This window comes from Schistocerca cancellata, chromosome 3, assembly GCF_023864275.1.
Source record: "Schistocerca cancellata isolate TAMUIC-IGC-003103 chromosome 3, iqSchCanc2.1, whole genome shotgun sequence".
In the NCBI taxonomy this organism is placed as follows: Eukaryota; Metazoa; Arthropoda; class Insecta; order Orthoptera; family Acrididae; genus Schistocerca; species Schistocerca cancellata.
The window spans coordinates 306,795,453-306,813,331 of NC_064628.1; the positions used below are offsets into that span (position 1 = coordinate 306,795,453).

Consider the following 17,879-nt stretch of genomic DNA (forward strand, 5'->3'; position numbering starts at 1 on the left):
CGTAGCATTCCAGACAAACTGCGAAGTGCATTATCAGCTGTGGAATGTTGCAAGCTCTGTGGGAGTTATTCACCTTCAGAGCCACAAGCGGTCAGTTTGCTGTGGCATACGAAGCTCCCTCTGTGCCTGCAACTTTGGTAGCAAGCAGTGACAATATGGACATGAACCGTTTGTGCACAAGTGACTGAGTTTGAGCGACAGGGATTAATGAGTCTGCAGGAGGCTGGGTGATCATACCACAGTAATGTGTTAGACATGGGTCGAGAGGTCTCCACGGTGCACTGATGTTGTGGCCAGTGGTCAACAGAAGGTGCACATGCCCTCAGCCTGGGTCCGGACAGTGGCATCACACAGATGCACACCAAGATGTCGCCATCTTACGAAATGCTGTACTGAACCGCACCACGACTTCAAAACAAATTAAGGACACTGTTAATCTGGGGGTATTACCGAACACCATTTGCAACCATCTCTGTGAAGCAGGCTACATTCCTGCCTGCCGTTTGGCCGTCCACCGCTCATGCCCCAATGTTGTGCAGCCCCCTCCAGTGGTGTTGAGAAGGCACTAATGGAACAACTAGTGACTTTTTGCCTTCAGTGATGAGAGTTGCTTCAGCTTTGGGTCAGTGATGGCCACACGCATATGTGGCATCCTACAGGTGAGTGCCAACGTCTGGAGTGTATATGACAGGAGTACACAAGGCCAACACCTGGCATAATGGTGGGGGGTGCCATGTATTACAATGGCAATTCTCCTCTAGTGATCATTGAGGGAACATTGGGCAGTGTACAGTGCATCCAAAACATCATTCAGTGTGTTGTGCTACTGTTTGTGTGCCTACAAGGCGGTAGGCTTTTCCGACATGACAATGCACATCTCCATGTGATAACTTCAGCCAGCATTAATGAGAAAGTAGGGCACAAAGGGTACTAGGGCTGACGTTTCGCATGCCCTATCGACTGTATTCTACATGTATGGCTCAGTCAGTGTGATTACTTGTTGTATATGTCCTCAAGAGTGCATCAAAATAATATCGTACTGGTGGAGTGACGAATTCATTGGGTTCTTTTTTTCATTTTCCAGTAGTGTGTATACCAAAGTTGTTAGATTCAGATGAAAATAGCCAGTACTGGAACAATAAAAAAAAAAGATATACGCACAAGTATCGTAGCAGTGCAGGTTGCACCTCAAACAATTGATGTGCACTAACACAAGCTCAAAAGAAATGATTACACTTTTATACGCAGCCGGCAGCTATTACGTATCAGGCATCAATAACAGGGTGTATACATGGCCAAGAAAAAAAAAAAAAAAAATTCCCGGTTTTCCCGGATGAAAATACACTTTTTCCATATTAAGTAACAGTATAATTTTCCTTGGAGCTGTAAAACTTATCAATCCTCTCAGGGGTTGTGGTTTTATACACCAGCGTATAATTTCCAGGCACTTTAGAAAACCAAACTCAGGGGAAAAAACACGTTTTGGAAAGATTTCTGATGCGCAGCAACATGCAAACTGCATATTTTCATATTATGAAAGCATAAATTCCAATTCCACCAAACGTTACTTTCCGAAGGACTGAAATAGAGATTGCAAAGTGCTTTTGTAAGCCAGTCATAGCTCATGACAAACAATCTCACCGGCCGATGACAGCAGATATTCAACAGCATAGGACATGCGATGTAGTCAGCCAAAATAAACATTACTGTTAAGTAGCAGTAACACACAAACAGGAAAAGGTAATGGTTTAAATTAACATGCATAGTGTTGCTACAAGAAAAGAAAACCTTATACGTATGATATTGGTCTCTAAGATTAATAAGCTGCAAGAGAAGCTAAACTTTCACACATAATGTTGATTTTTTTTGCACATGTTACACTTTAAGATATATCACACAAAGCGCCAGTACAATTTTTAACAACAACATAAATGTCTGATCTTCTGTGCTCGAAAATATTGTAAATGGTCTTCCTCAAAGATTTGATTTTTGAATGAGAGTCAAATGCTCTGTAATTTAAGAAATTAATTGGACATTCGCCCACAGAGTTCTTCTCACGTAAAAGGAAATTTACTTTGAAAGTAACGCTTTTCAAAGAACCATTCAGAATATTTTCCCGCGACCTGTTAGAAATAGATTCGTTTCAGCAGTTGCCAGAGAGCGCCAGATAACAGGTGTCGCCGCGCTTGCGCAGCTACAATGACGCAGGAAGCCCGTACATTCATACGTGTAAAACATTAAAAGATCTTACATTATGTCATAAAAGAAACAAGACATTAGAGGATACTCCAAGAGCATGGGAATTTTGTGAACCATACTAAAATGCATCATTCGGCTTAAAGTGCACATTCGTATGTCCAGATTCAGATGTAAATTTTCTTGGAGTACCAGTACTGTATTATCTAATGTTTGGTTCTTTATTAAGGAATAATGCCATATGTGCTAGAAGATGAAAACGTGAACTTGAAATGCAGCTGACAGTTGAAATTAGCCAATAGTGTGGAATTAAACACTTCATTTCCAACAAATTGGCTGCCTTAGAAGAAAAGATTAACAAAAGTCAAATTTCTTTAACAAACCGACAAAAAAAACTTCATTGTTCTGCAAGGTGATCAAGCTTGACTGTCAGAAAGGTGGAAACAAAATAAAATCTGAAACTAACAACATATTTTAGCCTTCCTTAATTATGTGAATGTATTTTACTTCACTTGATAGCTCCCGGTCAAGACATCCATTTTGTTTTCATATCACGTGAGAGCAATAAACGAAGAGGAAACAGCAAAATCACTTAACGTAAACAAGGGTCATGTGGAGACTACTACCTCCCCACTACATCTACATCTACATCTACATGACTACTCTGCAATTCACATTTAAGTGCTTGGCAGAGGGTTCATCGAACCACAATCATACTATCTCTCTATCATTCCACTCCCAAACAGCGTGCGGGAAAAACAAACACCTAAACCTTTCTGTTCGAGCTCTGATTTCTCTTCTTTTATTTTGATGATCATTCCTACCTATGTAGGTTGGGCTCAAAAAATATTTTCGCATTCAGAAGAGAAAGTTGGTGACTGAAATTTCATAAACAGATCTCGCCACGACAAAAAATGTCTTTGCTTTAATGACTTCCATCCCAATTTGCGTATCATATCTGCCACACTCTCTCCCCTATTACATGATAACACAAAGCGAGCTGCCCTTTCTTGCACCCTCACGATGTCCTCCATCAATCCCACATGGTAAGGATCCCACACCGCGCAGCAATATTCTAACAGAGGACGAACGAGTGTAGTGTAAGCTGTCTCTTTAGTGGACTTGTTGCATCTTCTAAGTGTCCTGCCAATGAAATGCAACCTTTGGCTTGCCTTCCCCACAATATTATCTATGTGGTCTTTCCAACTGAAGTTGTTCGTAATTTTAACACCCAGGTACTTAGTTGAATTGACAGCCTTGAGAATTGCTCTATTTATCGAGTAATCGAATTCCAACGGATTTCTTTTCGAACTCATGTGGATCACCTCACACTTTTCGTTATTTAGCGTCAACTGCCACCTGCCACACCATACAGCAATCTTTTCTAAGTCGCTTTGCAACTGATACTGGTCTTCGGATGACAACGGTAAATTACAGCATCATCTGCGAACAACCTAAGAGCACTGCTCAGATTGTCACCCAGGTCATTTATATAGATCAGGAACAGCAGAGGTCCCAGGACGCTTCCCTGGGGAACACCCGATATCACTTCAGTTTTACTCGATGATTTGCCGCCTATTACTACGAACTGCGACCTTCCTGACAGGAAATCACGAATCCAGTCGCACAACTGAGACGATACCCCATAGGCCCGCAGCTTGATTAGAAATCGCTTGTGAGGAACGGTGTCAAAAGCTTTCTGGAAATCTAGAAATACAGAATCAACTCGAGATCCCCTGTCGATAGCGGCCATTACTTCGTGCAAATAAAGAGCTAGCTGCGTTGCACAAGAACGATGTTTTCTGAAACCATGCTGATTGCTTATCAATAGATCGTTCTCTTTGAGGTGATTCATAATGTCTGAATACAGTATATGCTCCAAAACTCTACTGCAAACCGACGTCAATGATATAGTTCGATGGATTACTCCTATTACCCTTCTTAAACAATGGTGCGACCTGCGCAATTTTCCAATCTGTAGGTACAGATCGATCGGTGAGCGAGCGGTTGTATATGATTGCTAAGTAGGGGGCTATTGTATCAGCGTAATCTAAAAGGAACCAAATCAGTATACAATCTGGACCTGAAGACTTGCCCGTATCAAGCGATTTGAGTTGCTTCGCAACCCCTAAGGTATCTACTTCTAAGAAACTCATGCTAGCAGCTGTTAGTCTTTCAAATTCTGGAATATTCCATTTGTCTTCCCTGGTGAAGGAATTTCAGAAAACTGCGTTCTATAACTCCGCTTTAGCGGCACAGTCGTCGGTAACAGTACCACAGCACTGCGCAGCGAAGGTATTGACTGCGTCTTGCCGCTTGTGTACTTTACATACGACCAGAATTTCTTCAGATTTTCTACCAAATTTCGAGACAATGTTTCGTTGTAGAACCTATTAAAGGCATCTCGCATTGAAGTCCGTGCCAAATTTTGCGCGTCTGTAAATTTTAGCCAATCTTCGGGATTTCGAGTTCTTCTGAACTTCGCATGCTTTTTCTGTTGCCTCTGCAACAGCGTTCGGACCTGTTTTGTGTACCATGGGGGATCAGTTCGATCTCTTACCAATTTATGAGGTACGAATCTCTCAATTGCTGTTGCTACTATATCTTTGAATTTGAGTCACATCTCGTCTACAGTTGCATAGTCAGTTCGGAAGGAATGGAGATTGTCTCTTAGGAAGGCTTCTAGTGACACTTTATCCGCTTTTTTAAATAAAATTATTTTGCATTTGTTTCTGGTGGACTTGGAAGAAACGGTATTGAGCCTAGCTACAACGACCTTGTGATCACTAATCCCTGTACCAGTCATGATGCTCTCTATTAGCTCTGGATTGTTTGTGGCTAAGAGGTCACGTGTGTTTTCGCAACCATTTACAATTCGCGTGGGTTCGTGGACTAACTGCTCGAAATAATTTTCGGAGAAAGCATTTAGGACAATCTCGGAAGATGTTTTCTGCCTACCACCGGTTCTGAACAAGTATTCTTGCCAACATATGGGGTATTTATTTGTTACGAGACTCAAATTTTCTCTGAACTGTTCAGCAACTATATCATCGGAGTCTGGGTGTCGGTAGAAGAAGCCAATTATTAACTTAGTTCGGCTGTTAAGTATAACCTCCACCCATACCAATTTGCACACAGTATCTACTTCGACTTCACTACAAGATAAACCACTACTGACAGACACAAACACTCCACCACCAATTCTGCCTAATCTATCTTTCGTGAACACTGTCTGAGACTTCGTAAAAATTTCTGCAGAACTTATTTCAGGCTTTAGCCAACTTTCTGTACCTATAACGATTTCAGCTTCTGTGCTTTCTATTAGCGGTTGAAGCCCAGGGACTTTCCCAGCACAACAACAACAATTTACAACTACAATTCCAACTGTTCGTTAATCAAAGCACGTCCTGTATTTGCCATGCACCCTTTGAGATTGCAGCCCACCCTGTACTTCCCCGAGGCCTTCTAACCTAAAAAACCGCCCAGTCCACGCCACACAGCCTTCACTACCCGTGTAGCCACCAGCTGAGTGTAGTGAACTCCTGACCTATTCAGCGGAACCCAAAACCCCACCACCCTATAGCGCAAGTCAAGGAATCTGCAGCCAACACGTTCGCAAAACCGTCTGAGCCTCTGACTCAGACCCTCCACCCGGCTCTGCACCAAAGGTCCGCAGTCGGTTCTGTCAATGATGCTGCAGATGGTGAGCTCTGCCTTCATCTCATAAGCAAGACCGGCAGCCTTCACCAAATCAAATATCCGCTGGAATCCAGAGAGAATTTCCTAGGATCCAAAGTGACACACGTCATTAGTGCCGACATGTGCCACCACCTGCTGCTGGCTGCACCCTGTGCTCTTCATGGCATCCGGAAGGACCCTTTCCACATCAGGAATGACTCCACCCGGAATGCACATGGAGTGCACACTGGATTTCTTCCCCTCCTTAGCCGTCATATCCCTAAGGGGCCCCATTACGCGCCTAACATTGGAGCTCCCAACTACCAATAAGCCCACCCTCCGCGACTGCCCGGACCTTGAAGGCTGAGAAACATCCTCTGAAACAGGGCGGACAGTTGCATCTGGCTCAGCCAGAGACAGTGCCTGAAACCTGTTTGTCAGATGAACCGGGGAGGCTTTCTGATCAGCCTACAACTCAGACTGCTCTGTGCATCAGGTCTGGATCTACGACATTTCCAAACCGGGGCAATAATAGGTAGTGGCGCTGCCCCTCCCTTGAGGGTTTGAGGTTGGATACTAAAAAATTTTTAAAAATCGACTTTTATAAAATATCTTCATTTTGTAGTGCACATCTTTCTGAAGAGTCTGATACATAAAACATATATGTTCGAGGGAACCTAAGACATGTTATTTAGTCTTAAGTGTGCCAAAGTGCAGTGCCACGCCTCTTTACACAGCATTCTTCTATCACGTTTTTGTATTTCGATCTGTGGAATTCAAACACATAATATTTTGTAATGGGTGCCATCAAACTATAATCAGGACAGTGGAAATTAAGATGTCCTGTGGTGCCTCTCCTGCTTCCATCCCAGTCGGCCGGTTTGACATCCTGCCCCCTCTTTAAAAAAAATCTCGCAATTAATACTGGATGGGATTATTTGTAACTGGCAGAACAAGAACTCTTCAGAAAATTTGCAGTCTTTACTGCCTATTAGCTAATAATTTGCTGTTTTGTGTGACATAAAATTAAATATAGGATACATAAAATGAGTAAAAACAAGTGACAAGCAAGACAGTACACATTTCTTCAATCCTTAAGTCCTAGCTTTTTTTCTCTCTAATCTTGCTGCAGCTTTACATGGTGTCCTTTCCTTTCTGTGAAAGGATCTATTATCTCATAAAACTTCATAAAACGTTTTGCCACTTGAAAAAACGAAATTTTGTTGCCTAATACCATAAAAGTTGTTAATACAAATTATACCCAAGACTGGTGTGGTTTCTCGATCTGATTACGTGTATTTTGTCACTGCTAGATAAAATGAAATAGGCCTGCCTAATATTGCAGCAATTGTTACGCACACCAAATAAACGAGACTGTTTTGGCACAAATGGTCATTTTTATAACACGACAGAATATAATTCACGAAGTACCAATATCAAATGCCTATTAGGCCTACTACAAGCAAAAAGTTTTATATTAGGAAATAGTTTCACATTTCATTCATACTCTCTAGCTTCCGAAGCATTAGGTCGAAAAGTAGTAGTACAAAATTTTTATATAAATTTGAAATCGTCATACTCTTCCATAATTTGTGAGAGTCTCCGTTTCTTCTCCTTTCTCGTTTGTTGCGTGAGTCCCCATTTCTTCTCCTTCCTTGTTCTAACAAACAAACTTGTCATCACTAATTCTGTAATATTCCTGCCAGTGTCAAAACTTATTCTCTGGTTAACTTCACTAACCCTGCCACAATCATCAGTTAAGTAATCCCGCATTTATTCTCTGCTTATGCATTATTACTTGTTTGTACAACGCGTTTTCCGCACTACTCCCAGAATAGAACTTTAGCTGCTGCTAGCCAGAGCTGTATAATTGGCCCTTAGTAGTGTAGGGGTCTGGCCAAAAATTTTCTGTCAAAATTTTATTTTCTTGGCTACACGGAGGGGACAATATGCAAAAATATTTGTTGCCTGTTATTCCTTTTAGTCATTTATTTCCACCCTGGTAGTGTATTTACTCGAATCTAAGCCACACCTGAAAAATGATACTCGAAATCAAGGGAAAAAAATCTTCCCGAATCTAAGCCGCACCTGAAATTTCAGACTCGAAATTCAAGGGGAGAGAAAAGTTTTAGGCCGCATCTCGAAATCGAAACAAAGTTGGTCCATTGTAATATGAGACACAATTTAGGTCGAATGAATGACGATACAGCTAGAGTAGTTTGGTTCGAGTCATAAGCTTAGCAGTTAAGCTTTACCAGGTACCCATTGCTATGTGTCAGGCACTCCGTCCGTATTTATATGTGTACCCTTCCTTTTTCACGTGCTTCGTCTGGTTTAAATTGATTGCTTATTTTTCTTTGATCTGATAAGTGCCGTTTTCTTTGTTACAGGTGTTTACGTCACTCTAAGCTGAAAATGCATTACTGTAGTGTGTGTTTACAGCATGTCACCACTCGCGGCATGGCTTGCTTATGTGCGTACTACCAACGCTTAAAAAAAAACCCCAGAGAGAGAGAGAGAAGAGAGAGGAATCGCCTCATTAGGGAAACAATGGCAAGAGACTGCTATTTGTTGTTTCTTACACTGCTGCTTTCTTTGATAATGATCAATAAGAACCAAATAATAGACTGCGTATAATAGAAGATGTTCTGAATGAGAGTTTAGCGAAATTTTTTCTCAGTTTGAAAATCTTTGCAGGCGCCTCTTTAGTACATTACATTCTGCAAAGAAATTAGAGTCATCTTAGATTTAAAAATCTAGTCAATTGCTGTGCTTCATTTCTGACTGTATCACTATTAGGCATAAGAACAATATGAATATAAACATTACATGATACGTATATTCTTCCGTGTTTGCTGTTGTCTCATTCTAGTTTCGTAGTTTATTAGGCAGACAGGATTTAAATGAGATAGCAGCAAACACAAAACAATACATGGCAAAATATTTATATTCGTATTATTCTTATGGTGAAGAGAATGCTGCATGTGATTCACAATTCACAAAAGTTCCCATTAGCAACCATCTCTTCTCACAGGTAGAAAAAAAATCAGAACGTAGAATTGGCCATACTGACAAACATCGCAAACGGTCTTCGTAGTACATTGAAATGCTGCTACATTCGAAGATGAACAATACGGAATTTGTATTTACTTCGCTGGATAATGTATGAAAATGCGGTGGTCGAAACTCGGGGCGGAGAAAAAAGCTCGTCTTCCACCTTTTTTTTTTTTTCCAATTTATTTACTGACGCAGAGGATTTGGTGCCAATGTTTATCTTCGTGCCTACAAAGCATGCCTGTGTAGCGCTACATATATTCGACTGCAGAAGTTAGTTGTGGTGGCACCCACTAACATTTTTCAGAACTTCCGCTTGCTTTGCACTCGATTCTAAGCTGCAGGCAGTTTTTGGACTACAAAAACCGGAAAAAAAGTGTGGCTTAGATTCGAGTAAATACGGTAGTCAGAATCTATGGAATTTGCTAGTAGTTATAAAACGCTGATCATTTGCAAACCCAATGAACCACATATAAATGGCAATGGGCATTCACCCGTTCGGCTTTATTCCGCTCAGCTCGTATAGACCCATCTCCTTTGGTCTGCAGGAAAGTTTATTTTTAGATGTGACAGGGATTCCCCTGGCAGAGACATCATGTACACTATGCACGCATGCAAAAATCATCTTACGATTATTTCAGAAATCAACAGCGATGCATTCAAAGTCATACAAGTAGTCGATACACCAACATGCACTGGATGCTAGGCCCTCTGTGAAACAAGGTCTATTTCCTCAATCATATGAATTTGGTGCCCCCCCCTCCTCGCCCCTCTGAAACTGCCACCCAGGGCAGATACCCTTGTTTGCCCCCACCCCTTAGTTCCGGGCCTGTTGCGCATACGTGAATCTGGAAGCTTAGGTGCACCAGTAAAATTTTCTGGATAGCACCTGGCTGCTTGCTGCTATTGCTTATACTGCTAACTGCCACACTTCTATAGCCAGAAGCGGGAGAAGGTACTACTCAAACGCAACTCAAGTGCACATGCGCATAAAACCACTCAAACGAATCTAATGTAAACAGTTGTGATGTCACGCTCATCGGAGGCAATTTGTTGTTATGAAACACTGCATAGTCTTCCTAAAGCCTTTGACACAAGTTTGCTGTTGGCAAACGCTGGTATGAGCACTGTGTTTTGTTGTTATATATGGTGCATTTCCTTTGCAACTTAAGTTTTATTTTCGTTTTTTTTTTTTCTCTCGTTTGTTTTTAATTGCTGCAGTATTATTCTGCAGTAGCGAGATACAGTAATATTCTTAACTGGTTCTTACCAGTCAAAGTTACAAAAATTTAACTGAAAACTAAAACAATAAAAAAATTCCTGGAATTCTAAAAAATTCCCGCGTTTTTCCTGGTTTCCTCCCAGATGAAAACATTGCCGAGTTTTTCCCAGATCTCCCGGTTGTCCTGTATCATATACACCCTGAATAAGTTCTAGGAGCTTTCCTGAGGGTATTTTCTTCCATCATTACAACCACAAGTTTCCACCAGAAGCATTTCGCTTTATCGAGGTAAAACATCATCAGTGGTCCGTAATTAAAGATATTTTCAATTTGATTTGTTTTTAAGATAGAAAAACCATTTGTTAACAATATGGTGATTTTTACTTATGGTGATTTCTGCTTGGTTTCTTGCCAACATTGGCAAACACAGTCTGCTAGAATATCTTTGGTCTCTCTCTTTATTAAATACTGACATTTGCAGTCTAATCTTTCATTGCTCTGCAGAGCTATGCATTTCTTACACTTTATGTAGCACACTTTTTCACACATTGCTGTTATTTTTATACTTCTAAGCATTTATTGTGCTTTTTAGTGTTGCCAATATAACATGAGTGGCATAAGTGTACAGTAGTGTGACGGAGTGTGGGTTGGAGGAAAAGATGAGGAGCAAGAAATAAAATGAAACTGGGAAAGGGCGTGGGGGTTGAGAGGGTGAAGGATGGAAAAGGCTCTTCTTTTTCACGTGATTTTTTTCCATTATTTTATATAGTGTCTGGTTTCCAATCTTTATCTGGTCACTGAGCAACTATATATTTTGTGTTAATGCTTTGTGTGTGTGGAAATTTTCTTGGCAAGAAGGAAGGTTTCTGTCTTCCCTGAATCTTATGATGTTCACATCTTTTTCAATATTGCTTAGTCTATGGTATTCCTGTTTTAGATGATCTGCAAATGTTGAATAGTTTGTACCGTATTTCAGTGTTCTGACATGTTTATACCTTGTGTCGAAAGTCCTGCCAGTCACTCCAATGTATATTTTTTCACAATCAATACACGCTTAGGAGAATAAAAATAAACAGTAAACAGTGACGCATGAAAAAGTGTGTTGTGTAAAACATAAGAAATGCATAGTTCTATGGAGCAATGAAAAATTAGACTAAGTATCGTATTTAATGAAGAAAGACACTGAAGATGTGCTAGCAGATGGCATTTCCCGATGTAGGTGAGAAACCAAGGGGAAATCGCCAGTAAGAACTGACATATTGTTAATGAACTATTTTCTATCTTAAAAGCAAATCAAATTGTAAATATCTTTAATTACAGACCACTGATGATGCTTTACCTCAATAAAGTGAAACGCTTCTGGTGAAAAAGAGCTTTTTTTTTGTAATGACTGAACAAAAATACCCTGAGGAATTGTAAAGCAACTACAAACAATGTGGCCCCACAAAAGAAGAATGTAAGAGTTTTACCAATTAACATTAAATTCAAGCATGCTCAGTTTATAGTAGTATCTTCACGTATGCAAATATGCAACACTTGGTAAATAGTGTGTTTTACACTAAATAATTTGTGCAACTGGACATTAATGATAGCTTACAAATGCCACAAATGACTACTACTCAAAGAGTGTTTCTCTACAAGGCTTATAGAATATCTCACTAGTTTTACACTATGAAAGAAGAAGCTACAGCAGGTCATTTGAAGTAAGAATACAAATAACTGTATGACGTGCAACTCCCTTCTGAGCGGTACGTGTGGCTTCCAAATGCAGTAAGATACATATATTTTCCACAACTTCAACAGAAGAATTTGTGCATTATTTTGCGAACCGATAGCAAATGTACTTACAAAATGTCTTCTTGTAGCGAACATACCATTCTAAATTTTATATCTTCTCTGCATCAGCTCTAAAATTGTTATTCATTATTATGTAATAGTAAACTGTACAATGTACTGCACCAACCTCTTTGCTGAATTATCTCTGAATAAATTAAAATCTTCAATCAGCTTCTGGTGATCCTTCTCCAGTTTAAGACATGAATCCTTATAAATAACTGAATGTGTTCTTGATGTTTCCAAAAGTTCTTCTGTAGTTTGTAACTTTAATCTACAGTTCGACAATTCAAGCTCACTCTCTTTAAGTTTTCTAATTAGTGTGTCTGCCTGATCATCTGTAACAAAACCAATGTAACAGGAGTTTGTATGCTATGTTATAAAACAAAGCTGATTCATAAAAGTCATGCCTTGCAACAGGAATCTTACTACCGCAAAATTCAAAGACTGTCCAGTGAACTGACACTGTGAGATAATTGGAAAAGGGTTGCTCGTCGTAAAAGGGTTGCTCAGAATAGCAGAAGGAACCATAAATCATTCTGCAGCAGTATCACAAATGTTGATACAGAACAGACTAATCTGTCTGATGAGTGATTGTAAAAAAAGCCCATAGTGCTCCATGGAGATGAAATAATTATTAATTTCTGATGATCATACAGATAAATAGATGAGTACCAGCAATGTCAGAAGAAAATGAAATTCAAAGTTAATGAAGGGAATTTTATATGTACTTTACACAGCTCTACAGAAGATGGTTGCAAAATGGTATTAAGGGAAAAATAGTGTGCAAAGAATATAAGACAGTACAGTTGACACAAAGAAATAGAAACGCAAGAAGGAAAAAAAGCAAAGATAGCCTGTTCAGAGCAATGAAGGGAAGGTAACATCACAGAAATCACTGTTAATGGCATACCTTTTATGGATGTGTGTCACAAGGAATATCACTAAAATGGCACAAATATGCAGCTTATAATGTCTAGAAACACAATCATAATTAACACAAAATGAAAGTGAGGAGACAGCAAATTTCTAGAAAATGGTGACATCAAAAAAGGAACTTTGTGCTTTAAGGGTACGTTCACATACCACCAACTTAAATATGAGAATCAAGCAACTGTTAATTATAATCTACAATAGATCCTGTGAACAAAAAAAAGCCCAGTAGTTGGAAGAAAGGAGAGTTCACACGTATTTACAAGACAGAGAGCAGAACTGATCCATAAAACTTCCATCCAATATCACTGAAATCCATTTGTTGTAGAATCTTAGAACATATTCTGAGCTTCTTTTAAAAAAATATAGAATGGAATGGCCTCCTGCATGCCAATGCTGCTGCATGCATTGATCGTGTGAAACCCAACTAACACTTTTCTCAAATGACATACTGTAAGACATGAATCAAAGTAGTCATGCACACATCATATTCCTTAATTTTCAAAAGCATTTGATTCAATACCACATCTACACTTACTATCAAAAGCACACTTGTATCAGTCATCATGTGAAATTTATGACTGCATTAAGGATTTTTTGGTAAAGAAGACACAGAATGTTATCTTGGATGGATAATCACTGATAAATGTATAAGTTAACTTCAGGTGTGCGCCAGTGAAGGGTCTCTGGACCATTGCTATTCATATTGTACATTACTGACATTTGCAGACAATACTAACAGTAACCTCAGCCTTTTGCAGATGACGCAGTTATCTACTGTGAAATATAGTCTGAAAGAAACTGCAAAAATAATGAATCATATCTTGATAAGATTTCAAATAGGTGCAAAATTGGCAACTTGTTTTAAATGTTCAGAAATGAAAATTTTTGCCATTTCAGAAAAGGAAAAAAAATAGTATCCTGTAACTACAGTAATAATGAGTCACAGTTGGAATCACTAAATTCATACAAATACCTGGGTGTAACAGTTTGTAGGAACATGGAATGGAATTATCACATAGACTCACTCACAGTCATGGGTAAAGCAGGAAGCAGACTTCGGTCTATTGGTAGAATACTGAGGAAACGCAATCAGTCTACAAAAAAGATTGGTTACAAGTCCCTCACGTGACCCATCCTAGGATACTGCTCAACTGTATGGGACTCATACCAAATATGACTAACAGGGGATATTGAGTATATACTCAGAAGGGCAGCACGAACAGTCACAGATTTATTTGATCCATGGGGGACTGTAACAGAGGTGCAGAAGGAACTGAAATGTCAAGACACTTCAAGAAAAATGCAAGCTGTCCTGAGAAAGCCTCCCCATGGACTACCGCCTTAACATTGGTGAGGAAGGTGTGTGTGTGTTTCAATGATCCACTGAGATATGGCGTGACAAATAATGTTCCTGCCAGACTTGTTAGCTGATAGGACAATGGACAAAGTGCATTTCCACAGAAGCCTCCTTTCTTGGGAGGATGGGGGTGGCAACCACATGAGCCTTAGCTACGTCACTTACTTGTATAAGACTTTTTCTGTTTTCTTTCCTATCGGCCCCTTTTGGGCAACTCTTGGCTTTCTCAATCCCACTGGTATTAGGTATTGAGGCTTGAGGGTGTCTTTCATTTTTCCTTTTCTATCTCGATGGGGGACTTGCCTGCTGAGGATAATAGAAGGAACCAACTGCCTTGTATGAAGAGGAGGGCTCCTCAAAGGCTAAGGGGACCATCCCTGACAGAAAAGGCAGCCACCAAAGAGGCTGTGAAGGGTCAGCAAGTAGTGTGAAGGGGTGACTTCTCTGCCACGTAAAAAGTATGTATGAGGGGATATCAAAAAATAGCCAGAATTATTTATTTAGCAAAAAATACTGCTCACCTTTATTCAAATTCTGTTACAGACCTTCAAAGTAATCTCCCTCGAACACAACACAACAATGTTCAAAACACTAACTGAAGATACTTTCTTATAGTCTGTTGAGTACACCAAAAATTTGATTGTTTAGTTCTCAATCACTCTGAAAATAACACACCCGAAGCTCTTTTCCACTGCAGGAAATTGTTGGAAGTCACATGGTGCTGGGTCTGGTGAATAAGGATGATGTGGCATCACCTCAATGCCTAATTCAGTGATTGTTATTGTTTCCTGAGTCTTGATGGAATGATGAGGCAGTGCATTATCCTGATGAAGGATCCATCTCATTTGGGCAACATATGGTCTTCTTGTTGCAATTTTGCTCCTTAATGGCCTCTTCAATAGATCACAATAGTAATTTGCAGTAACAGTATGTTGCTCATCCATCATACAACTGTACACAATGCCTTGTTTATTAAAGAAGACAAGATAAATAACTTTTTGCACTTGGTTGAACTTTGGCCTTTTTGGGTATTGGAGATGAAGGGTGTTTCCATCAGACACTGTCTTGTTTTGTCTCATTTGCTGCATGTAGGACTTCCCAAAAAATCTGGTTCATGCTGAAGCCTTCCCTTCCATTGTTGCCATGCCATCATATGGCGAGCCTTCTGTTTGTCACTGATCATACGAGGCACCCACTTTGCTGCAACTTTTCTATACCCTAGAACTTTTCGTACAATGTCTTCAGTTGATCCATACGATACCTCTGTTAACGATTTGTTATCTCTGCAATCTCTGTTAACGATAAACAAGTCTTCTTGCGATATGAGATCAATTGTGTTGTCGTTGGTTTCAGTCTTCAAAGTTGATGATCTTCTGGTGTGTGGAGCATCCACAAAGTCTTTCTACTCCTCCCTGCCTCCTGAAATCAGTTTGGCCACAGAAAAACCTGTGTTTTACCCACCGTGTGCTCTTTGTAGGCTTGAACGTTTTCAGTGTTTCTGATGGTGTTTAGTCAAGAACACAAAATCTAATTGACATGCACTGCTGCAACTTTAGATCCATTATGGGTACAGTACGTCTGTGTACTTTCACTGCTTTCCTCCAACTACATACCACCATGCGAATGACGCATGTGGTATTACGTTACACAAGATCAGATCTCTCTGATACTACCAACACCAATCTCAAGCACAGGCACATTAAAATGCAAAAAAATGATTCCGGTTATTTTTTGACACCCACTCATAGTCATGAAAATGCTGAGCACATGTGGAAAAAGGACAGCCCCAAGATGACAACCCAGCAATGGACATGGACTGATCTACACATAGCTACTTGGAATGCACTCCATCCAGAAACTTGAAAGACCAACTAAAGTACCAAACAAGAATAGCAGCATTCCAGGAGATTAGGTGGAAGGATGCCTGCATTTTTGAGTCTGGTGACTACACAATTATTTTCAGTAGCAATACAGATAATCTTGGTACCGTTTTCCTAGCATACAGGACATGCCAGTTGGCAATATCAAATTTTTAGGTCATGAATGACAGGATATGCACACTGAGAATAAAAATTAAATTCTTCAATATGGTACTGACTTGAACCCATGCTTCAACAGAGAAAGCGAATGACGAGGGCAAAGGCTCCTTTTATGAACACCTCGAAGGCACATATGAAACAATAGCAGAAAATGAAATGAAAGTGATTCTAGGAAATACGAATGCTAAGGTGGGAAGAGAAATGCTGTTTAGACCAAATGCGAAAATGTAGAGTCTACATGAAGAGTACAATGACAACGAACTGAGGCTGGTTGATTTTGCTGTAGGCAAAAACTTCTCGATAAGTAGCACCATATTTCAAAGAACACAAGGCACAGACATTAAGTATGTTAAGGTGATGAGAAGGGCCTGATACATACTTGTACCACAATATGGTGATGGTCAAGTATAGGCAGAGGATAAAACCATGTAGAAAGGGAAGGAAGTATAATGTGAACCCAGTCCTCATCAATAAGACGGAAAGAGCAAAATTCCAAACGGAGATGAATGAAGGGGTGAAAGTGATTGCCACTGAGGAGGAAGCTGGCCCCGAATAGCAGTGGCAATTACTGGAAAGAACAATAGGGCAAACGATGGAAGTCAAGCTGGAACTGGAAAACAGGATAAGACGAAGTGAGTGGTATGAGGATGACTGCAAGATGGCTATTGAGGAACAAAATAGTGGAAGAAAGAATAATAAGAGTAATTTCCAAAGGAAGTGCCAACTGCAATGCCAAAGTGAGCCAATCAGTGGGGAGACCAATATTGCAATGGCTGGATGATGTAGAGACAGAGTACGGAACTGGAGGAGGCTGATGAATTCAAGAGAGGATTGGAAGAGAAAGGTAGTCAACAAGGCACAGACCCTTCATGGGCTGTAGCGAGAGAAAGGAAGAAGAACAAGATTCTCTAGAAATATACAACTTCCTGAGTACCGCTCCCCTAGGAATAATGAGGTCAGGATTACACTTACTGCAGCATGCATAGAGGCTTCTAAAGACATCTCCTCCTTGCACTCCATTCATGAATGGAATTGGAAGAAGCCCTAGTAACTGGTACGATAGTAAGTATCCTCTGCCATGCACTTCACAGTGCTTTGCAACAATGTGGATGTAGATGTAGTTGCAGAAGTGAAATTTATAATACAATATGTTGCACGATAATTACGTACTGACTGTTTCTCACCGTATACTACTTGTAAAATCGGGACCAATAAAATTAAGGGGAAAATTTACAAGGCTGCAACTAAGATGCAGCAGGGGTGTTAACTGTGTGCTGTTGGATTTAACAGCTATTTGAAACAGCAGTTTTAAATTTTGTGTGTGTGTGTGTGTGTGTGTGTGTGTGTGTGTGTGTGTGTGTGTGTGTGTGAGCGCGCACACTCGCACTTTTGGGTGCACATGCATATGCACTCAAACATGCAAAGGCATATCAACGAGTTTATTAGCTGTGCACACTGACAAAGAATAAGTTACACTGTTCAGCTTCTTGTTGGGGTAACTATTCACTGCTGAATACTGACAGTGCTGCAATAAACACAATTATACTTGAAAACTCTAATCCTT

General features: G+C 40.0%; 1 protein-coding gene across 1 annotated transcript in view; it reads right to left on the reverse strand.

Moving 5' to 3' along the window:
• Positions 1-17,879, reverse strand: part of LOC126175006 (nucleoprotein TPR-like) — a 361,682-nt gene that overhangs the window by 168,679 nt on the left and 175,124 nt on the right. The window contains exon 14 of the mRNA XM_049921492.1: positions 12,114-12,321. Within this exon, the coding sequence (XP_049777449.1) occupies positions 12,114-12,321 (208 nt within the window). The remainder of the gene's footprint in view (positions 1-12,113; positions 12,322-17,879) is intronic.